Source organism: Strongylocentrotus purpuratus, unplaced genomic scaffold, assembly GCF_000002235.5.
Source record: "Strongylocentrotus purpuratus isolate Spur 01 unplaced genomic scaffold, Spur_5.0 spur5_scaffold_17, whole genome shotgun sequence".
Taxonomy (NCBI): domain Eukaryota; kingdom Metazoa; phylum Echinodermata; class Echinoidea; order Camarodonta; family Strongylocentrotidae; genus Strongylocentrotus; species Strongylocentrotus purpuratus.
In genome coordinates, this window is record NW_022145602.1 from 1,196,221 (window position 1) to 1,219,965 (window position 23,745).

General features: G+C 37.9%; 1 protein-coding gene across 1 annotated transcript; it reads left to right on the plus strand.

Moving 5' to 3' along the window:
* Positions 1-7,440: 7,440 nt before the first annotated feature.
* LOC585254 (transmembrane protein 9) lies at positions 7,441-16,285 on the plus strand. Its single transcript, XM_785089.5, has 5 exons — positions 7,441-7,604; positions 9,463-9,566; positions 10,881-10,968; positions 12,578-12,712; positions 14,610-16,285. The coding sequence occupies exons 1-5, from the start codon at positions 7,545-7,547 to the stop codon at positions 14,733-14,735; spliced, it is 513 nt and encodes a 170-aa protein (XP_790182.4). The 5' UTR covers positions 7,441-7,544; the 3' UTR covers positions 14,736-16,285.
* Positions 16,286-23,745: the final 7,460 nt, after the last annotated feature.

Sequence of the window (23,745 nt, forward strand, 5' to 3'; positions counted from 1 at the left end):
ACCGTTCTGTGAAAGACACTGCACTCAACAAGCTATAAACAATATGTCAGTGGCGTAATGAGCAAAAACGTTTGGGGGGGGGGGGGGGGGGCTGACAAAAAAAAAATCTGAATCACCCCACTCTAACATGCAGGCCCCGCTGAACGTTTCTCAAAGTGGGGTCTAGAGGCAAAGCCCCGGCCGGGTTCAAGGGGCGCAGTCCCCGAAGCTTAAGGGGTATGGGCATTATTAGGGGATCCAGGAATTTCTTACCGGGGGGGGGGGGGGGGCACAAAATGGCATGGGGTGAAATATATGTAAAACGATGAAGCGACAGAACGAGGCTTTAACGGCGAGGGAGCGGAGCGACCAAGCAGGGTTGGGTCTGGGAGGGGGTTCTGACCCACTCCCAGAGTAAGAAGCATTTGCAACTTTAGAACCAAATTAGACGCATTTTCCGGCACTTCCTGGAGTAATGTGACGTAAAATCGCTTTCTGCTACCCCTTCCAATAATCTTTTGCAATTTGAGAACCACATTTGGCGCATTAATGTCCACCGGCACTTTATGGAAAAAAGAGGCCTTCTGATTGGTTAGAAGTTAGAGAAAAAGTGATCTGTCATGTCGTGAGACGTTGTATAAATTATGCTTTGATGCCGCACAATGCACAAAGACGGTGGTCCGGTACTTCACCAGTAGTACTTGCAAAAATTATCTCGAGTGTATAAACTGTGTCGTTATCAGGTGCGTCGCTAGATCTTTTTCAGTGGGGGGGGGGGGGGGGGGGGGGGTGTAGAGGTCACCGATTATGTCCAAATGTCTACAAATTTAACCCTATAAACCCGGGGCCAGGAACTAAGTTATTTTTCAGTTTTCCCCTCCCGCGGAAGCTTTGACACTTCATTAAATTATTAGAGAAAGAAGACGATCCGTTGTACTGTTCTCGACTTTTAAAGCTTGTTTTGCCCTCCCGCGCAAAGCGCAGAAGCTATGACGTTTCATTTAATTATTAGAGAAAGAAGACGATTCATTGTACCGTTCCCGACTCTTGATCCTTGTCTGAATTCAGTTACCCCTCCCACGCTAAGCGCGGAAGCTTTGACGTTTCAATACATTATTACTCTCAATCCTTGTCTGAATTCATTTTCACTCATCACGCGCGAAGCGCTGAAGCTTTCACGTTTCATTAAATTATTAGAGAAAGAAGACGATTTGTTGTATCGTGTTCTTTGTCTGAATTCAGTTTCCCTCCTCCCGCGCGAAGCGGAGTGGAAGCCTTGACACTTCATTAAACTATTAGATAAAGAAGACGATCCGTTGTTGAACCGTTCTCGATTCTTAATTCTTGTTTGCCCCTCCCGCGCAAAGCGCGGAAGCTATGACGTTTCATTTAATTATTAGTGACAGAAGACGATTCATTGCACCGGTCTCGACTCTTAATCCTTGTTTGAATTCAGTCTTTGACGTTTCAATAAATTATTAGTCTTAACCCTTGTCTGAATTCACTTTCGCCTACCCTGCGCGAAGCGCGGAATCTTTTACGTTTCATAAAATTTAAAAAAAAGAAAACGATTCCCCCCCCCCACTCAATGTTATTTAGGGTACGCATATGCTTGTTCCCTCTTTTTGAAAGCACCCCCTATCTGAGGACTGCCAACTCCGAACCCCCCTTTCGCGGGCTTTTCCTGCCTTGGAGACCCACTACTAAATCATGAAAAAATGCTCAATGTACCGCCCTAAATTCGGAAATAATTTCTCAAGAGTCCGAAGAGATGAGAGCAATAAAAGAAAAAAAACACCCCCCTTTTAAAAAAAAATCTCCAAGTGAAAAGTTTAATACACCCTTTTTTTTTTTTTTTTTTTTTTTAACAATTCTCGGGCATTAGCGGACATTTACCCGGACATTTTGGTAACACGCATGAGGTCCGTCCGTTCTCGGCAGGGGGCGTAAATTCCGGGGGGGGGGGTGGGGGGGGGGGCTGCATCCCCCTCAGGCTTGAAGTAGGGGGGATGGCCTGTACAATCATCCCCCCTGATATTACGAAAAAAAAGAAGAGAAAAAAAAAAGAAGAAGAAGAAGAAGAAAAATATGTGATTGTTTCAATTTCAGCATAATGCATGAGAAATGAGTTATTTTTTATGTATGTATAACTGTATAGCCTACACGTATACAGTATGTAACGACCATTAAGAGTAGTTGTAGTTGCGCGTCGTGTACGAACAAGCACTTCATGAACTTCAGAATAATTTGTCGTTATTTTGAAAGGTATTATTATAGCCCAGACGTAAAGTGCGCCAGCGCGCGAGCGCTTAAAAAGTGCAATCATGTACAGTAGATGCCCGGCTCCCCCATTAAGTGTTATTTCGGGTACGCGTATGCTCGTTACTACTTTTGAAAGCACCCCCCCCCACCCCCCCCCCCCCCTCAGGACTGCCAACATTTCTGAATCCCCCTTTCGCCGGCTTTTCGCTGGCTTTTCCTGCTTGGAGACCCACACCCCCCCCCCCGAATCCGGAAACACTGCTAAATGTACCACACCCCCCCCCCCCCCAAAAAAAAAAAAAAAAAAAAAAAAAAAAATCAGGTGAGCTCTAGTCGATCGAGGTGGACTGCGGGCCGATGTTTTTACTTTTTAAAAGAAATAATCCTGAATGAGCTTTCAAAGCTAGCAGGAGTTTCAGGAATTTGATCCCGGGATTTGATAATTTTTTCTATGAAATTCAATATTTTATAACCTCCTTTTTATATTTCTCAGGATTCCAAAAAAAGAGAGAGAGAGCAAAAACCCACCCCCTTTTTTAAAGAAATTAAGAGACTAAGAAACTAACGAATCGTCTTCTTTCTCTAATGATTTAATGAAACGTAAAAGCTTCCGCGCTTCGCGCGGGTGGAGGAAGGGAAAACTGAATTCAGATGAGGATTAAAAGTCGAGAACGGTACAACGGACGTCTTCTTTCTCTAATGATTTAATGAAACGTAAAAGCTTCCGCGCTTCGCGCGGGTGGGGGAAGGGAAAACTAAATTCAGACGAGGATTAAAAGTCGAGAACGGTACAACGGATCGTCTTCTTTCTCTAATGATTTAATGAAACGTAAAAGCTTCCGTGCTTTGCGCGGGAGGGGGGAAGGGAAAAACTGAATTCAGATGAGGATTAAAAGTCAAGAACGGTACAACAAATCGTCTTCTTTCTCTAATGATTTAATGAAACGTAAAAGCTTCCGCGCTTCGCGTGGGAGGGAGGGGGGGGGGACTGAATTCAGACGAGGATTATTTTCGAGAACGGTACAACGAATCGTCTTCTTTCTCTAATGATTTAATGAAACTTCAAAGCTTCGGCGCTTTGCGGAGGAGGGAGGGGGAAATCGCCCCTCCCTGCCCCCCCCCCCCATCACGCCAATGGTGGTCACCATTACGTACCAATATTTGGCTCGCATAATTTCAAATTTGGGGCCCCCCCTAAGAAATCCTGGATCTGTGTATGTATGCATGTATAAATTTATGTACATGTGTTTGGGTATGTGTGTGTTTGTTGGTTGTTCGTTTGCGTGTGTGCGTGTGTGTGTGTGTGTGTGTGTGTGTGCGTTTGTGTGTGTGCGTGCGTGCGTGTGTGTGTGTGTGTGTGTGTTGTGTGTTTGTGCGTGCGCGACCGCGCTTGCTTGCTTAAATTAGTGCCGATCATCCCCCACTCCTCGGTACGGATTTACGCCCCTGGTTCTCGGAGTGGGGGGGGGGGGGGGAGGGACGATTCATTGTACTGTTGAACCGTTTCTCGACTCTTAATCCTTGTCTGAATTCCGTCCCCCCCCCCTTTCGCGCAAAGCGCGGAAGCTTTGACGTTTCAATAATTATTACTATTAATCTAGTCTGAATTCAATTTCGTCCATCCAGCGCGAAAACGCGGAAGCTTTCAAGTTACATTAAATATTAGAGAAAGAAGACAAATCGTTTTATTGTGTCTTTGTCTTAATTCAGTTCCCCCCCCTCCTCCCACGCGAAGTGCGGAAGCTTTGTCGTTTCATTTAATTTTTACTCTTAATCCTTGTCTGAAATCATTTTCGCGTTTCATTTATTATTAGAGAAAGATTAAGACGATTCGTTGTACCGTTCTCGACTCTTAATCCTAGTCTTGAAATTAGTTTCCCGCCCCCCCCCCCCCCCCCCACCCCGCGCGAAGCGCGGAAGCTTTGCCATTTCATTAAATTATTAGAGAAAGAAGACGATTTGTTGTACCGGTCTCGACTCTTAATTCTTGTTTGAATTCAGTCCCCCCCCCCCCCCCCCCCCCCCCCACCCGCGCGGAAGCGCGGAAGCTTTGCCATTTCATTAAATTATTAGAGAAAGAAGACGATTCGTTGTACCGTTCTCTACTCTTAATCTTGTCTGAATTCAATTCCCCCCACTGGGCTCCTTAACGGTATATGTGCAGTGTTACATGATGTAAGTGGAACGCTCGTTCGCAAATCTGTGCATGCTCATCAGCCCGAGTGGTGTGGGTAGCATGTTATCTCCCGACTCTCCCGGCACTGCTTTGCTCTGTAGCTTCTGGAAAGGAATTAGTGTTATTGTTAGTGGCCACTAAAAGGCCCTTAGTGACTATAACAAAACATATGCTCTTCCTGGCTATTTGGGAATGGGTCAGTTTGCAAGAAATAATGGAGAAACTAGCATTTTGTTAAAAAGCATGTGATATCACGAACATTTATACATTACTTGTGAAAATAAGTCATGGCCGGTTCAATTGTATTTAGGGGGGGGGGGCTGGCGCACACCCCCAAGCCCCCCTCCCCACCACCGGTACGCCAGTGCAATATGTTACATATATATATATATATTTTTTTTTTGGGGGGGGGGGGAGTTTTTGTTGTAGTGTAGTAAACGTGCTGTTAGTCATTTCAACCTTCAACCTTTCAACATTCCAACCTTTCAAACCTTTAAAACCTTTCAAGTTTCAACCTTTCAAACCTTTTCAACCTTTCAACATTCCTACCTCTCGGCAGACCTTTCAAACCTTCAACCTTTCAAACCTTTCAACCTTTCAACCTTTCCAAGCTTTCAACCTTCCAACCTTTCAAACCTTTCAACCTTTCGACCTTCCAACCTTTCAACCTTTCAATCCATTAAGCATTGTCACAAATTGAGTGATTGGAAGACGAAAGAATTGATGCAAATGTTCAGACATAAATGTGTATACTGAACTTGTATACTGAAGAAAATGAGGCTTGTTTTTTAAAATGTTAGGTCTTTATCTGATCCAAGGGGAATTGTTAAAGTTTAACCCTAAAGAGGCCTGGTTATTTTGGTATTCTCTCAGCCAAGAGAGGGGGGGGGGGGGGATCTCGGCCATGGAGTGACGAACAATTCTTAACCTTGGTATATATGGGATGTCCACAAACTTAGACGGTTTCGAGAAACTGGCCCCAGAAAGCCAGAATACAGAGTTGGACAAAGAGATAGTGCAGACAACTCAGACACGGAAACACATCGCAGAGACAAGATAGAAAGATATGTTATTGTTGTTGTCATTGTTTCATTGCTTTCATCATCATTATCACCATCTTCATTATTATCATCCTCATCTCCATTATCATCGTCATTATCATTAACATAATTGTCATTATCGTCAACATCTTCAACATCATCATCATCTTCATTATAATCAACATCATCTTCATCATCATCACTATCACAATCAACATCATTTCCATCACCATCTTCAACATCATTATCTTCATTATCATCATCATCATCATCACCACCATCTTCAACATCATCATCTTCATTATAATCAACATCATCTTCATCTTCATTATCATCACTATCACAATCAACATCATTTTCATCACCATCATCATCATCTTCATTATCATCAACATCATCTTCATCAGTATCATCATCATCATCATTTGCATTATCATGGTCACCAGCATCAATGTTATCATCAACATCATTATCATTAGCATCATCATTAAAAAAATATGAAAATTGTGATAACATTCATATTATTGCTCTTTAATTATAATTAAAAATCTGTCATTGTGCACATTTACATGTACGTGTAGGGAATATGTACAGAACAATAATAAATATACACTTCTCTTGTTTAGTATGTCAAACTAAATTACAAAGGGATGCTTTTTAAATCATAGCTAAAGTTGGAAACAAAACATGTTATATTTTACGTCAAATCTTACCTGAATAAAGCAAGAACATATAATATAAATGATAATGCAATAATTTGACTAAAAAATAAATGTAGTTCAAAACTTTTAACAGAATAGAGATAAATCATTTCAGATGAATATGCTGTAAATAGATTTTGCGCATTTACTTATTAAAAACAATAGCAATAGCAACAGAAAAATACAAGCATGTATGCGTGTGTAGATAAGACAGTTTTCTTTCGTTGTTAATACTTGATATCATGATGTAATAACCTTTGACCCTATCTCCACCGAGGCTAGCAAATCAAAAACAAGAATTTTATTTTTTTTAATAAATGTAATGCATCCTGGGAAAATTTCAATTGTTGGCAAATTACATTTATTTGCAATTTTGAACATTCCGTGTAAGTTTCGTTTGAATCTGTGAGATTTTTTTTTTTTTTTAACCAGAACTCACCTTTATCTTTAAACAAGCATTTAAATGTTGTACATTATTAGGGCTATTCAATTATTTGTCTTTCTTCTTGACATAAATATGGATTTTGTGGAGTTTCTTCCAATGAAAGATTTTCTATGCCAAATTATGCAATGACACAAGACTTTAATATACATATAATATAACATCAGTGACCACTTTCACATTACAAGAGATAGGCGAGTTAGCGCATGCTGGATTACCCTATCTTTTGTAATGAGAAAGAGGTCACTGAAATATAATATAACATCATACTGTTTTCGCACTGGCAATATTTTGCTTAACCCGTACTATAGGTGGGGTTAAGTGGGGGGGGGGGGGGGGGGGGGGGGGTCTTAGCCCAACCTATAGTCCGGGGTTAAGCCTATTCCACTTTCTGTTCAGACTCGTATTTACCAGAGTGGGCTAGCCCCACCTATAATACGGGGTTAACTAACCCTACAAAATAGCAGGGCTAACCCCGCAATTGTGGTGCTAACTCCTGCTAACCCCGCAATTGCGGTGCCAAGAAAATGAATGAGAACAGAAACGAAAAATAGTCCGTGACGTACACTCATCAGCATCTGGTTGTCGCGTACTTATATGAGAGTAAGGAGCAACTTTTCAGCTTCAAGATGATGTAGGCCTAGACCTAGGTCATTATTTATTACAAATGTCAAAAGATAGTATTAAAAACATCCAAATCTAATCTCTTACTTCTGTTGACGTTACCGTCAGCCGAGACGTGCAAAATTATCCTTTTCCTTTTCTATTGTTTGGTTCGGAGACACTATATCCTTCATTATTGGTGGCTACCCTCCTCTTTATTGGTCCTTGGTTTAATGGTCGCAAGTTTCAATTCAAGGACAAGCCGAAGGAAAACCGAAACGGAATTTTTTGTCGCTTTAAAAATCCACCGAATTCACAGAAATTTTACCATTATTTCAGAGATGTCAAACGCTATTTTCTCTGGTTTCGTCGTTCTGCTTTTGTTTGTAATAACATGTGAGGTGAGTAGAAATTATCAGGAGAGAGTGAAGAATGACATTTAAATTTAATATTTGTCCCATATATTTATTTTGACGTCAGTACAGGAAGTATTGCATTGGATAGCTGAGGGATAGATTCTAGTTGAGTTCTGTTTTTAGACCGCAAATGCCTTCAAAAGTTCAAAGTGCATGGTTATTGCTCTTATTCTTATCTAGGACATTTCTAGTGCCCTTTTAGAACCTGAAATTGCTATGAAGGTAAGTTTAGACCCCAAAATGTGTGAAATTTAGCCAATAGATCTACGATCATGCCAATTAAAAAAAAAAAAATGGTGACCATTATTCGTTAATTAATTATTTAATTAAAAAATAACAATACATGAGCCGGCTAATTGTGGGCAATATAAGCAACACGAAAATGCAAACAAAAAAGCCAACATCGACAGTGGCTGAAATACGACGTAAAAGGCGTTAGTCTAGACTAGACCCTCTATTTCGTTTTTTTTTCAACGGTTTTTTCAAATTTTTCAAAATATCTAATATTTGTGATGGTGGTGGTACACAAGTATTAGAAATCGTTATATTTCAGCCGTCTCTGAACCGATTTTGATCAAACAAAGATGATTTTGCCATTTAAATATTATGTTCTTTCAAATTTGACACTCAGTTTTTCATTATCTCACAAAAAAAATATTTTGTGTAGGTCTAGCGCCCTATGCAACAGAACTCAACTATCCCTTTAAGGGCTCTCTGGAAATGTTTTTTATGATATTGTATTCCAGAGAGCCCATAGGAGCCCACAGAGAGGCATGTAAACAACACCTAAAATGTGTCCCAAATCACACTTTCCCCCACCCGATCAATATAGGACAGTGGCCTTGATGAATTTTGTGGGACTTTTACTCCTATTTAGCTCCTGAATTTCAAAATCGGACGTTAAAATAACGAAATAATAGCAAATTTCTTACCAGAACGAAAGAGCTTGGGTAGAAGTCCACATGTACCGTGCGAATGACCTCTGACTTATGTTACAGCTGTTTCCGTTGAATGTGCTGTTTATAGATGAAATACATGCAGTGCGATACTGGGATGTTCTGATGGTTGTGATGTGGGATGCTAAATGTTAGTGTTCTAGTGTGCAGTTGAGATCGCCATGACGTGCGATCTCAACTGGTAAGAAATTTGCTATTATTTTGTTATTTTTACCTCCGATTTTGAAATTCAGGAGCTAATTAGGAGTAAAAGTCCAACAAAATTCATCAAGGCCACTGCCCAATATTGGTTGGGTGGGGGAAAGTGTGATTTGGGCCTCATTTTAGGTGTTGTTTACATGCCTCTCCGTGGGCTGCTATGGGAGCCGTATAATGCTCTCTGGAATACCTAAAGGCTAGGATGCGGCCTGTCCTCTACTTCGTCTTCGGAAACATGTAAGGGGAGTGGGCTGGGAGTGTCTTTTTTAACCTAACCTATCCATCCTATTGCTGCATTTGATTGGCTCAATAGGAACCATACGTCATGCGCTATTCTTAAATATTCATGATACGCATGCACACAGAATCCGATGCAATAATTTAGTATTTACCGAATAATACACACTACCGAGATTTCATACAAAAATTAAAAGTGCAAAGTTATGTTTACTTAAAATGAATGACATTGCGTGAAAATTGGGTAGCTTGCTGTAAACGAATGACTACCCAGGTCATAAATTGTCCATAATCATTGCGAAATAGGCCTAGGTCTACTGGTTAAGTCCAGAATCAGGCCGATTTAATTTTGATTTTGATATTATTGTTATTATTATAAATAGATCTATGTCTATTATTATTATTATTATTATAATAATTAAAGTAAATTAACAATATCTGTTATTTCACAGGGCCAATTTGACAATGTACGTTGCAAGTGCATCTGTCCCGCTGAACCTGATATAAAAAGGGATGTAGACATCCAGGTTGTGACTGTATCTGTCGCTGAAGAATGGTAAGTTGTAGAGATGCATAGGAGTGGGCTCTCATGGGGAATTCGCCATAGTTCAGGCGTTTACCAAATACAGGGATGCCAGTTTTCAGGCCATGGTTTATGCTTTTTTGTGTACAAAATAGCTCATTCTAACTGATTTTCAGGCCCTCTGATCAATTCTTACTGGCATCCCTGCAAATAACAGGTGTTGTCAATGACCAGAATAAGCCTTCAGTTTAAAGACCAACAGTCCTTATGTAATACTTTGCATTTTCCATCCATTCCCCTATATGTCATTACCTTACTTTTCCCTCACATGAAGACCCTCCAAGAGACGAGGGGGTATTTCTTGATAGGCCTACAGGTTTTCTGTATGCAGACTTTGACACCGATTAATGGTATTTCCACCAAGTCTAGTGTCAGCCAAAATGGTCTTCTGAACATGGAAACTTACTTTCTACCTAATTAAGTAAGTTAGAGCCATGATCGGATCGGATGATCGAATTGGATTATAATGACAATGGAAGCAAAAATGCATGCCTACAAAAAAAAGTGGTGGCTCGCATGTTTTGTCAAAGACTGACAAAATGCCGTGGCTAAACCAAAACCAGACAGCTGAGTATAGGGCCCGCATGGACTTGGGTTCTGAGCCAAGGGCTGTATGATATCCTTCATTTTCTTTGTACTCGTTAACCATTCAACTGTAGAACGCCTAGTAAATAATTTTTAAGGTCGATTTGTAACTTCAAGTTAACTTTTAATTTTGTAAGAACGAGTGTGTCTTCACAGTCCCCAACTTCATGATAACTTAAGATAAGTTAATACCCGCAATCTTAACTTCAAGCTCACAGAACATCGAGTGAATTATATGATCCACTCTTTGGAGTAAGGTCTATTAACATGAATTGTTCTTCCAAATCAAATTGAATGGATTCTGATTACTGATTGGCCACACCTCAAACTATGAACATGACTGACAAAGAAAGCGGACAAAATATACAGTTCCTCAGGTAGATAAAGGAACATCCCTTCCCTGCTATTATGTAAAAATGTGTAGAACAGGTGTCACATGCATATTCACCTTTTTACATAATAGCAGTGAAGGGATGTTCCTTTGTCTAACTGAGGAACTGTATATTTTGTCTGCTTTCTTTGTCAGTCATGTTCATAGTGTCAATTAGCCACTAGTGAAGTGGATGTCTTTAGGTTTTTTTTTTTTGGGGGGGGGGGGGAGAGAGTATATGCAAAAGCTTGTTTTATTAGAACATTTGCATATTGCGGTACTCTCTTTTTACTATTTAATTTGTTTTTTTCACTCCCTCCTTTTTCTTTCAGTTCCTGTGAGTTGGTGATGAAAAGGAATGAGAGTGACTGTCTTCGATGTGAATGCAAATATGAGAGTCGAAACATCACCACCATCAAGGTATGAACAAAAACAAACACTCTAAAGGGTTGACAGAAATAACCGTCTGTTATAGGGAATCCTTTGATAAAACTGACACTTGTCAAACTTCTCATAGAGGGGGTCAGTGGAGACAGACGTAGTCTCAGTGGAATAACTGTCAATATCTGAGACTGAAGCTTTCTGCCTACCTAAGACCATAACAATAACTATAACTCCAATTATAGATTGCAGCCTCTTGGTTATGCATAGCGGGCAACTGACCATTCCTCGTGTAGAGGTAAATCCGAGGAAGAATTCGTACATTTAGGGCTCCATAGTCCATACCCTAGATTCCTCTCTTTTTTTCTTCGAAAACGTCAATGTTAAAAGGATATGAGATTAGATGTTATTCCTAGTTGCACCTTGAGAGATTCCTCCCTTTTGTTGTGAAAGGTTGACAGGTATGGTTATGTGTTATAGAGAAGTGTCATAGTTGAGTGGTTTAAGCACTTCACTTGATATTCAAAGGTCGTAGTTCGATCCCCGACATGGCAGTAATGTCCTTTGGCAAGGCATTAATCTACATTTGCCACTCAATACCCGAGAGATAAACGGGGACCTAGCAGGATGACGAAAGTCTTTGTGTTAGTAATTGCCTATGATCTCATAGTGACCATATCGTACAAATACTCCCCAGGGAGTGGAGATGGTGCACATTATGCGTGAATGATTCTGATGACGGGTAATGATATCTGTAAAGCGCTTAGAGACGGTATTCCCTATTAAGCGCTATATAAATCCAGATTATTGTTATAAAAGTCAATACAAATCAGTTTTGTAGGTTAGACCTCTACATAAGTACTACCGAGACTGCCTCACCGATTTTTATTGTCTCCTTGGAATCCCTCAGCCACCGATTTTCTTGGGGCAGAGCTCAAAGATATTTTCTGAGAGCCAGTAGTTATACAACTTTGATGTGACATTACTCTGTAAGAAATGATGTGAGCAGCGTGATCCTTCATACTTGATTGACAATTTATTGCCACCATTATTGTTACATGATGTATGCAGTTATTGTTATTGTCCTGAATAGCTCTTTTGACCTTTTGCCTTTTAAATATTTTTTTTAGGATACTATTAATTTATGAACTATTTGTATTTTGGTTGTAAGTGATTTGTAATTACATGTATGTACATGTATTATTTTCATTTGCAAAGTTTTAATGGTAATTTAAATTGATATAATTTGTAATGCAATTTCTGTTTCCTTTACTTATCAGCTATTTTCTTTTAAACCGCTCAGAGGCAATTTGCAACTGGCGGTATACAAATATCTTTTTATTATTATTATTATTGTCATGATTGAGATTTGACTATCCCATATATCACTAATCACCATTTTCTTGGAAAAGGGATCCTTTTTTAGTTAAAAAAACCAAACAAGTTGCTCACCACCACTAACTGAAAGCGAAACACAACAATCATTCATAATGTAACTTGCTCGAGTTTCAGGCCTGATAATTACCTGATTTGAATCGATTTCCTGATTATTTTTTCCCCCAATTTTTTGTTGTTGTTTTGTTTTGTTTTAGTCCTCACTATCACCCCTGTAGTTTACAGCTCAGAATTCAATTTTTCTTTCTGGTAGGTTGTAATTTTCCTGATCATCGTCGTGGTCATCTGCCTCTTCCTCTACCTGATCATTCTCTTCTTCATGGATCCAGAGATGTTTCGATCCAAACTCACCGAACCCCAGATGGAAGACACGCTCACCCCTCAACTAGTAAGATCATTTATATTGTCATTTCAAGTTGAATTTTTATAAATTATTGGAAAGATTTCTTACTTTGTAGTCTCCTTCCTTTTATTTTCCTTGGTTCAGTTGGGAGGTGTTTCACAAAGATCCTAAGTTGAACTTATCTCTAAGTTGGACTTAACAACTATGGAAAGCCGTTAGCATCTCTGAAAATATTTTGTAAAAGTTATTTTAAAAGGCATAAAATGTTGATTCAAATCATTCATATTTTCCATTATCAAGGAGATTTCATGTTCTACTTCTTGTAGTGGAATTTATAAAAAAGCTAAAATACTTGAATTTTTGCTTTTGAATATATTTTATTTTAAAGTGGAAATTCAAAGAAAATCACAAATACAGTATGTCAACTAATGTATCACTCGAAATTGGTAAGCTAACAGATGGCCATCGTACAAGTTTTGAATCAACTACATATCGGGTGATTTATAAAGATAGAAATACAACCACTTCCATTGCAGCTGGGATATACAAGAGATTCGCCTGATAAATAACGATGTTTAAACGACGTCACAATATGGACCAATACTGCCCAAGCAGACGACATCCCATAACGAATGAACATAATTGCAAAGCTATTATTTGTCAAATTATAATGAGTTTAGTGTATATAAATGTGGTGGCATTTCAAACCATTCAAAAGGGGATATGAAACCCGATTCTGATAACTACAATCTTTTGTTTGTAAATACACAGGATAGGGGTTAATTAACAATCAAAGAAACCAGACTTTCAAATTGAAAAACACCCGGAATGATATTAAGGACGGCATTTGTTCCCTCTTGAAATGCAGAACATACCGCGGTGTGTGCAGCTGAATATAGTAAAAATGGCATCTTATTTTGTTTACAAGCGACAGATTTCTTTATTTATGTATCCCTGCATTTGTCTTCAAAATAAAAACATGCGCGGGTTTAGAGTGAGGCAATAGATTATACATTTAGCCTGATGGTAGTGAAGTAAGAGAAAGAACTCAAGAGAAGATGAAAATAGAGGCACTGAAAATGTGTATAAAGATGTCATGGGACATTGTCTGCTTGTGCAAATCATGTCCATACTGTGATGTCACACATCTCACATCGTTCGGAGAGCTCTTCAGGTGCTATGCCGGGGCTGTATTTAAGCGTTTTATAATTTATAATAATCGTTACTTCGCATGTTTCCAAGCATTGAATTTTGATAACCTTGTCGAATCAAAGTTTCAACTTTGCAATAATGAAAATAAAGTTAGTTTTTAAAATCAATGAATATCTACTTTAAGTCCAACTAAGAGTTAAGTTCGACTTAGGATCTTTGTGAAACACCCCCAGGTCTGACTGTACCATCAGCCTTTTCACACACAGCTAAAATTCATCGTATCTAGAGCTGATTAGTTTAAAGCTGTTAGCTCTACAGTTTTTAACAGCTTTAAAGAAAATTTTCCCTGTGTGAACGTCGTTTATACGATGTTCGGATAGATACAAAGTCGCGATTCATACGCCGTTCAAAGCAGGCTGCAGATACGAAGTCTGTATCTAGAGAGCTAGACATTTTGTGTGTGAACGGCTATACGTGTTTAAACTTTTTGAGCGTGTGCTTTGTTTAATATGACCTGACCTTCAATGCGCAATGGCACTACTGCGCATTTTAAGAGCAGTTAATCACATTTCTGTGTGTGAATGATGTCATATGTAAAGCTGATTAGTTTAAAGCTCTTTAAACTAATCAGCTTTAAAGAATTTTACCCATGTGTGAAAAGGCTGTTAGTAATGTCCATCACTATAAGCAAGGAAGAAGGACCGTAAAAACCTTATAAAGAATTTCACAATACAAGATGAACAACTTGAGGTAATTGTTGTTTTTATGTCACCCATTCTCTTAAACCCAGGATTCATTGAGCACAGGGCAGCCATCATCCTACCTAGGTCGTGTGGGTAGCGCACAGAGAAGATGGAGATCACAGGTTCAACAACAGAGGGAGAATATCTTCGATAGACACACCATACTCAGCTGAATCAGCAGTTCTACTGTCGATTTCTTCCCATTATCAGAGCCTCATTTCACAAAACTTGTCATCAGTGACAAATCAGCAGATTTGTCAATGATTTTTGTCATTTTTCATTGAAAAAAATTGTGGGTCCCAGCTCATCTAATGATCCTGGGTAGCATATAAAAAAGTACAAGTTCTTGGACATCCCATTGAAACAATGAACTATCAACAATATAAATTCTGTAGATTTGTGATGTCCCTTGAGAAACCAATGGTGAGAGCAACCTGTGGCATGAATGATCTGCTAAAGTTCAAGTCCAACTTAAGCCAATCGTAGTCTTTGGGGAACACCCCCCCCCCCGGAATCTTACTGCTCCCAATATTTTTGCCTGCAATTTAGTAGAGATCCTACGTTTTGGATCGCTGTGGTTCTCCGTCGGGCAGACCAAATTATCCTTGCCGTGTTCTCATCTCTTGTAATATACCAAGAAACAACAATATATATACGGTAATGAGAAATATATAAAGAGAATGGGGTCACTGATGCTATATTGTACATGATTTTCTTTCAGTGATTTCTTTCAGTGACTTCTTTCTCATTACAAGATATAGGTTGGTCCAGCATGTGCTAGATTGCCTATCTCTTGTAATGAGAATGGGGTTACTGATGTTATATTGTATATGAATATCTTTCAGTGACCTCTTTCTCATTACAAGATATAGGTTGGTCCAGCATGTGCTAGATTGCCTATCTCTTGTAATGAGAATGGGGTCACTGATGTTATATTGTATATGAATATCTTTCAGTGACCTCTTTCTCATTATGAGAGATATCGTGATCCAGCATGCGCTAGATCGCCTATCTCTTGTAATGAGAATGGGGTTACTGATGTTATATTGTATATGAATTTCTTTCAGTGACCCTTATCTCATTACGTAGGAATAGGGTGATCCAGCATGCGCTAGATTGACTATCTCTTGTAATGAGAATGGGGTTACTGATGTTATATTGTATATGAATTTCTTTCAGTGACCCTTTTCTCATTACGTAGGAATAGGGTGATCCAGCACGCGCTAGTCCGCCTATCTCTTTCAATGAGAAAGTGGTCACTGATGTTATATTATTGTGATGTAACTTATTTATGTATTCGTCACTGCTATTTTATCATGTATACTTGATTCAAATTTTATATTGTACCCAAGACAGATGTCAGTCTTTGGACTGTTTGTTCTAGGTTTTTGATGTGATTTGAATTGATTTCAATAAAACCTATAAATATATATATATATGTAAACTAATTTCTTTCAGTGACCCATTTCTCATTACACGCGATAAGGGTCACTGATGTTATATTATCCATATACAAATGTCTTGTGTCATTGCATAATTTGGCATAGAAAATCTTCCATGGGAAGAAACTCAACACAACATCAATGTTTGTGTCAAAACAGAGAAGACAAATACTTTCTTGATCCAGACTATGTACAACATTAAAAATTCTTGTGTATGATTTGGCAGCCTTGGTGAAGATAGGGTCAAAGGTCAAAAGGCTATTACATCTTTAACGACAAAAGAAAACTGACATATCTACACTACGTCCGCACTACGTGCTTGTATTTTTGTATTGTTGTTTTAATAAAGTAAACATTTTTGATAAAGTAAACATGGGAAACCTATTAACAGCATATTCATCTACATTTTTTTTTTAATGGAAGTAATGCATTATAGAGGTGTCGAGGTCATGTCAACCGACTGTGGATCACAACATCTGCGGTTCAAGTCCCACCACACAATAATTTCCTGTGGCAAGACATTAATCTACATTTGCCACACTTGACCCAGGTGATGTTAGAGGGTTCCTGGCAGGAATTATTTCCTTGAAATGCTAGAGCGCCATAATGGCAGCCATGCGTAAGCCAGGGTAATAATGTGGAGCACCAGGTGTGTCAAGTCTGACAGATATGAGCGCTATACTCAATATTATTATTATTATTATCATTTAAATTATAGGTTGTTGCTTTATTCAGGTAAGATTTGACTTAAAGGGATAGTTGAGTTCTGTTGCAGAGGGCTCTACACAATATATTTTTTGTAAGATAATGAAAAATTGAGTGTCAAATTTGAAAGAACATAATATTTAAATGACAAAATCATCTTTGTTTGATCAAAATTGGTTCAGAGAGGGCTGAAATATAACGATTTCTAATACCACCACAAATATTAGATATTTTGACAAATTTGAAAAGACTGTTGAAAAAAATTGAAATAACGCCTTTTACGTCGTATTTCAGCCAATGCTGATGTTGGCTTTTTTGTTTGCATTTTCGTGTTTCTTATATTACCCACAATTAGCCGGCTCATGTATTGTTATTTTTAATTAAATAATTAATTAACGGTCACCATGTTTTTTTTTGAGCTGAAGTGGAGCTGAATTGGTATGATCGTATTGGCTTAATTTGACACATTTTGGGGTCTAAATTTACCTTCATAGCAATTTTAGGTTCTAAAAGGGCACTATAAATGTCATAGATAAGAATAAGAGCAATAATCATGCACTTTGAAGACATTTGCGGTCTGAAAACAGAACTCAACTATCCCTTTAAATTTATCATGTTATTTAGTTCAGTTCAGCTATCATTTAAAAAGTTTCCCTTTGCAATTTAGTTTGACATATTAAACAAGAGAAATTATATTTATTAACGTTCTGTACATATTCCCTACACCATGTAAATTTGCACAATTACAGATTTTGTATTGTAATTAAAGAGCAATAATTTGAATTTTATCACAATTTTCATGTTTGATTATTGATGATGTTAATGATGATGATAACATTAATGCTGATGTAGATGATGTCGATGATAATGAAGATGATGATGTTGAAGATGATGATGTTGAAGATGGTGACGATGATGACGGTGACAATGATGACGGTAACTTTTTTTCTTGTCTCTGCCATGTGTTTTCGTGTCTGAGTTTTCTGCACTATCTCTTTGTCCAACTCTGTATTCTGGCTTTCTGGGGCCAGTTTCTCGAAACCGTCATAAGTCTAAGTTCGTGGACATCCCATAAAAACGCGTGTTACTGTACACAATGCAGAATTGTCACCTCTCAGATATGTGAATAGTTAATTAGTAATCATTCACAAACCATTTAAGACATAGATATGAAACTTCGTGGACTTATTCTTTATGAGATACTCTATCAATATACCAAGGTCAAAAATTGCTCGTCACTCCATGGCCGAGATCCCCCCTTCTTGGCTGAAAGAGTACCAAAATAATCAGGCCTCTTTAGGGTTAAACTTAAACAATTCCCCTTGGATCAGATAAAGACCTAACTTAAAAAAAAACAAGCCTCATTTTCTTCAGTATACAAGTTCAGTATACAAATTTATTTCTGAACATTTGCATTAATTCCTTCGTCTTCCAATCACACAATTTGTGACAATGTTTAATAGTTTGAAAGGTTTGAAAAGTTAAAAGATTTGAAAGGTTTGATAGGTTGAAAGGTGGAAAGGTTTAAAGATTTGAAAGGTTGGAAGGTTGAAAGGTTTGAAAGGTTGAAAGGTTTGAAAGGTTGGAAGGTTGGAAGGTTTGAAAGGTTGAAAGGTTTGAAAGGTTTGAAAGGTTTGAAAGGTTGGGAAGGTTTGGAATGTTTGGAATGTTGAAAGGTTGAAAGATTTAAATGACTAACAGCACGTTTACTACCCTTCAAAAATACAACCCCCCCCCAAAAAAAAAATAAATAAATAAATAAATAAAATAAAAAATAAAATATATATATATATATATATATATATATATATATATATATAACATGTTGTATATAGCGTGTTGAGTGCAGTGTCTTTCACAGAACGGTGTTTAGCGGGGAATCCCAACTGAGACGTCGCTTCAAAATCTGGTACATTAAAACACTCTCACTTCTTACATTCACTGTCACATATATCGGTTATCAAAAGGACTGAACAAGGAGCGGATATCCAGTTTGGTAATTAGAGATTGATTGTGTATCGATATTATTATTATTGATATTATTTCTCTTAATTTTTACTAATGTTTTTCTTCTTAATAACGTTTCTTCTTTATCTTCCTTATTAGTTCCACATGTACATGTACCCATGTATTGCAAATTCTTCTCCATTTCTTCCTTTTGTTATCATCATCATCTTTTTCAGTTTCTCAATCTTCTTCAACCAGGCTTGTTACTTAAAGATAAAGTTGATTTTATGCCATGCGATTCATTAGTGTGAAAGAATCGATGTGAAATCAATCAGAACAAGTTGATCATGTAGCATATATTATATAAGTATTGATGTGTACTGCAAGGTTCTGGAATCATCAAAATGATAAGAAATTACACAGAAAGATATGTGACTACACAAACATGTGGCATATAAATGAGGCCCACATTTTAAAGCTATTACATGTCATATTTAGAATATGAAGGCATTTTAAGAGCAATGCTTTTCAGAGAAGATTTTTGTTCTCTGATCCTCTTCCACACTTGCATAATAACAATGAAAACGCTTACAAATTATTTCCACCTCTCCCCAGAACTTAACAATATCTCAAATTGTTAAATGGCTGTCTTCTTTTCCCCAGGTCATGTATCTTCGAATTTGTTCGCATATATGTAATTCATCGAGCTTATAACGATCACTCACGTATCAAGATGTGAACACATTCTGATCTAAGAATTAGTGTTCGGTTATACGTAACCAAACATTTCGTTGAATTACTATTGTAAAACACGAACAGTGATGGTACTTGATGCATAAATGAATGAAATGGTCACTAAGATGATACTTACATCATCACCATCATCATCATCACCACCACCACCACCATCATCATCATCATCAGTGGCGTACGCAGGATTTTTTTTCAAGGGGCGGTTTTAAAATCAAAAGGGGGGTTTTCCAAAAAACATACATAAAACATACACATAAAAAAAACTTGAGGGGGGTGTAACCCCAAAACCACCCCCTGCGTACGCGCCTGATCATCATCATCATCATCATCCTCACCATCATCATCATCATCATCATCATCATCATCATCATCATCATCATCATCGCCATCACCATTACTACTTCGGTGTCAACTCTTTTTTTTTATGGTCATCGCTCTTTTTGAAAAAAGCTTCTGCTGAACTTTGGAACAAATTAACTTTTACATGCATGTCAAAAACTTTCAGACTGTCAACCAATTCAAAACTTGTCTTAATACACAATTATTCAAAATTGCTTTTGATGTTCACATTGATGTTCACATTGATGTATATTCCATATGTAAATTTGTAGGCTAGTTGTATTTTTTCTAATATGTAATTGTTTGTCATTGTATTTTGTTTGTTATGGCACTTAGAGACTTCGGTGGAAAGCGTTTTATTAGCACCATTTTTATTTTTATTATTATTATTACTTAGATGAAGGGAAGTACTTTTTTTTTTTTGGGGGGGGGGGGATATAAAAAGGTCAAACCTTATGATCTACAAGGATACTAACAATTGCCGGAAAACCGTAACAGGAAGGCACATACATTGCTTATGTTCTGTTGATGAACGAACGAGGAAAAGAGAGTATTGCGCAATTTTCTATGACAAAATGCTGATTCACAAAGAAATTTCTCGTTTTTTATTCCGAAAAGTTTCTGTGGATGAACGAACGAGAAAAGAGAATATTGCGCAATTTCCTATGGCAAAATGCTTATTCACGAGGAAATTTCATGTTTTCTTATTTTAATACAGCTTTGGACGAGCTTGTCAGGTCTTCTATTCATGTATATTGTAACTTTTGATTTGTGACACTGACAGTGATGAATGTTAATATGTTGAGAGCCTAGCCAGGTCAATGGCCTTTGCTACTTCCTCACATTCACTTCTTCACAGCGTACTCATCTATGCTCATTTGTATCATTTGCTATTTTCTGTACAATGCTGTTGTTAGATTGTCCATTGTTGCATATATTGCATTTTTAAGAGATGTGAAATAATTGAATTTGAATCTGAATCATCATCACCACCACCACCACCATCAACACCATCATGTAAATTTCAGAATCCAACTGTGCAATAATCAAATACGCCGATGATACTGTCATCTACTGAACGATGCTAGGGTTTATTTTGAGCAAGTCAAATAGTTCGTTGACTGGTGCGATAGTCGTCACTTGGTCCTGAATGTAAACAGAACCAAGGATATTCATTTTGACTTCCGCCGTTCACCCCAACCCCAATTACATGAATCTTTGGCAACCCATGATCACTGTATCGAACAGTTTTCAGAATATAAATACTTGGAAACAGTTGTTGACGAGAAGCTAAATTGGAATAGAAAGATTGTAGCTAGTACTGAGAAAACTTCAGGAGTTCTTCTTTCATTCCCTTTCGGTCTATCATCTTACTCTGCTATCTCCGTTTTTTTAGCGTAGGTCTTTACTTTTGTCATAATGTGTTCAAATTTGTTTGTTAATCTAATTGATGTTTTGTTTTGTGCACATCCATGTATTCTTATGTTATTGATTGTTATATTCTGCCAGTGGAGGCCAAATGTTTTATTATTTTTTAACGTGAACAATAACATTTGAATCTTGAATCATCACCACCACCATCATCACCACCACCATCATCATCACCACCACTATCATTATCGACGTCATCATTAAATACTCTCCACGCACATTTTTTTATTCTCGTCTTTTTTAAAATATCTTTTTTTTTTTTTTTTTACTACTTTACTTTTACTACTACTATCAGTTTCATTGGAAAGCGATCATCATCTCAATAATCATGAAGAAGTTGGCTGTTCTGTTTCTCGTGCTTCTTATCTTGTAAGTATATACTACTACTACTACTACTACTACTACTACTACTACTACTACTACTTCTACTACTACTACTACTACTACTACTATTACTACTACTACTTCTAATACTACTACTACTACTACTACTACTACTACTACTACTACTACTACTACTACTACTACTTCTATTACTACTACTACTACTACCAGGCGCGGATCCACGGGGGGGGGGGGGGGGGGGGGCGACGGGCCTCCCCCCTGGCCCAAAAAGTGCTCTTCCCCACCCCGCTTATTTACCGGCTGGCTAAGTTGCTGCTAAATAAGTTCACCTCTGAGCCTGTTAATCTTGTGGTGAAAAAAAGCTCGCAAATGCATTTGTCAAAATTTCATCATCACTTTCAAATTTTGGCAAAAGTCGTCTCAGTCATCTTTGATGTCAGATCATGGACAAAACTTTACTCCTGTAGTATTCAGTCTGAGCCTGTGATATATGATGATAGTATGACCGGCATTGTGATTTGTAAATTTCCTTGTTAACTTGCAGTCCAGGCGTTAGCATGTGCCGTTCACAGCGACGCCGAAGTTGTTTTTACCCAGGTAGAGCTGCAGGGGCCCTTTTCTCGAAACCAACTCCATGACAGTCATATCTTTGTCGGCGACCTACGGAGATGGCATGAAGTGGATAAACCGTTTCACGAAGCCATGACAGACATGATATCGATATATCGCGATACCAGCAGCTCAAGAACATAGTCTTTGTCACGATCCATTTGATTTATCACGAATAACCCAAAACAAGTTTTTGGGCTAAAATTGTTCAAAAAGAAACATATACATATAAACTTTCTTAAAATAAATACAAAATAGGGTCATTATTAAATGAAGATCATCAAACGATTTGCATATTTCTGTAAAGATTCTTAAATTGAAGAAAAACCGGTGAGTGTTTTTTTTCTCGACAATCCAATCAAAAGGTAGTTGAAGGATACCGTAATGTGATAGTTTATCAATACGTACTTTTTTGTTTATTGTGACGAGGAATTTTAGGCAAAATACCTTTTCTCAGCCAGTTTTTATTCTAGAGTCTCATAAATACTCGTTATATAATTGATTTAATATTGAAAATATAATTTGGAAGAAGTAATTATAAAGGGAATAATAATGCACATAGGCCCCAAAGGTATGATAGTATCCTAAGAAAAAACTATGGATCGACTATGGACAACGGTGTGTAACATTCTTATCTCTTTTATTTATATGTTATAGTTTAACGATTTGTGATTTAATGTTTATATTCAGCTTTTTAAAATTTCTGTATAATTTGTATTATCACTTCTTTACATTTGCATTTCGCATCCCAGAATATTACGTACCGAACTCGTCTATATTTTCTCAAAATGATAGTGAAACTAATCATACATTTCGCGGCCCATGGAATAGCAACAAACTGACTTGTGATGGCGCTTTACAGCAATTAAAAAGATATGACGGGTTCGGAGCAGTGACAACTCATTGTCGCTCATCTTGGCAAATACGGCTTCGTGAAACACTTAGCTGACAAGTTGCGTGACAGTGGCGAGATGTCGTTGATCTTGTAGTTATGACGGTTCGAGAAACGGCCCCCCCAGTGTACCATGGTGCATTAGGACGGATAATGATGTCTCTGACAGTGATTGGTGCATGAGAATCAAGAAACTTTCGCATTGCCAAATTCATAAAAGAATGTCAAGAAATTAATGTCATCGGCAACATCAACAACAGATGTAGGATTACGCAGAAAGCTCTCTAAGTCAATGTCCGTAAGATCCCGACCTGAAAAATGATGACATTTTGGCCGACCCAGACTCAACACATAAGTCACAGCAATATGATCAGAAGGTAGATAGCTGAAGTTCCGAAATCTTGGATACATTGCCATCATCTCGACCAGTTATAATCTAGATGAAATGCAATCATCTCGACCAGTTATAAACCGGATGAAATGCCATAATCTCGACCAGTTATAATCTAGATGAAATGCAATCATCTCGACCAGTTATAAACCGGATGAAATGTCATAATCTCGACCAGTTATAATCTAGATGAAATTCAATCATCTCGACCAGTTATAATCTAGATGCAATGCAATCATCTCGACCAGTTATAATCTAGATGAAATGCAATCACCTCGACCAGTTATAAACCGGATGAAAATGGGGGGGGGGGGGGGGGGGGGGGGGGG

Coding starts and splice junctions, on each gene's coding strand:
- LOC585254 (XM_785089.5), top strand. CDS start 7,545: ATGTCAAACGCTATTTTCTCTGGTTTCGTCGTTCTGCTTTTGTTTGTA. Junction 10,969..12,577: donor GAAACATCACCACCATCAAG/GTATGAACAAAA, acceptor TCTTTCTGGTAG/GTTGTAATTTTCCTGATCAT. Junction 12,713..14,609: donor ACACGCTCACCCCTCAACTA/GTAAGATCATTT, acceptor TCTTAAACCCAG/GATTCATTGAGCACAGGGCA.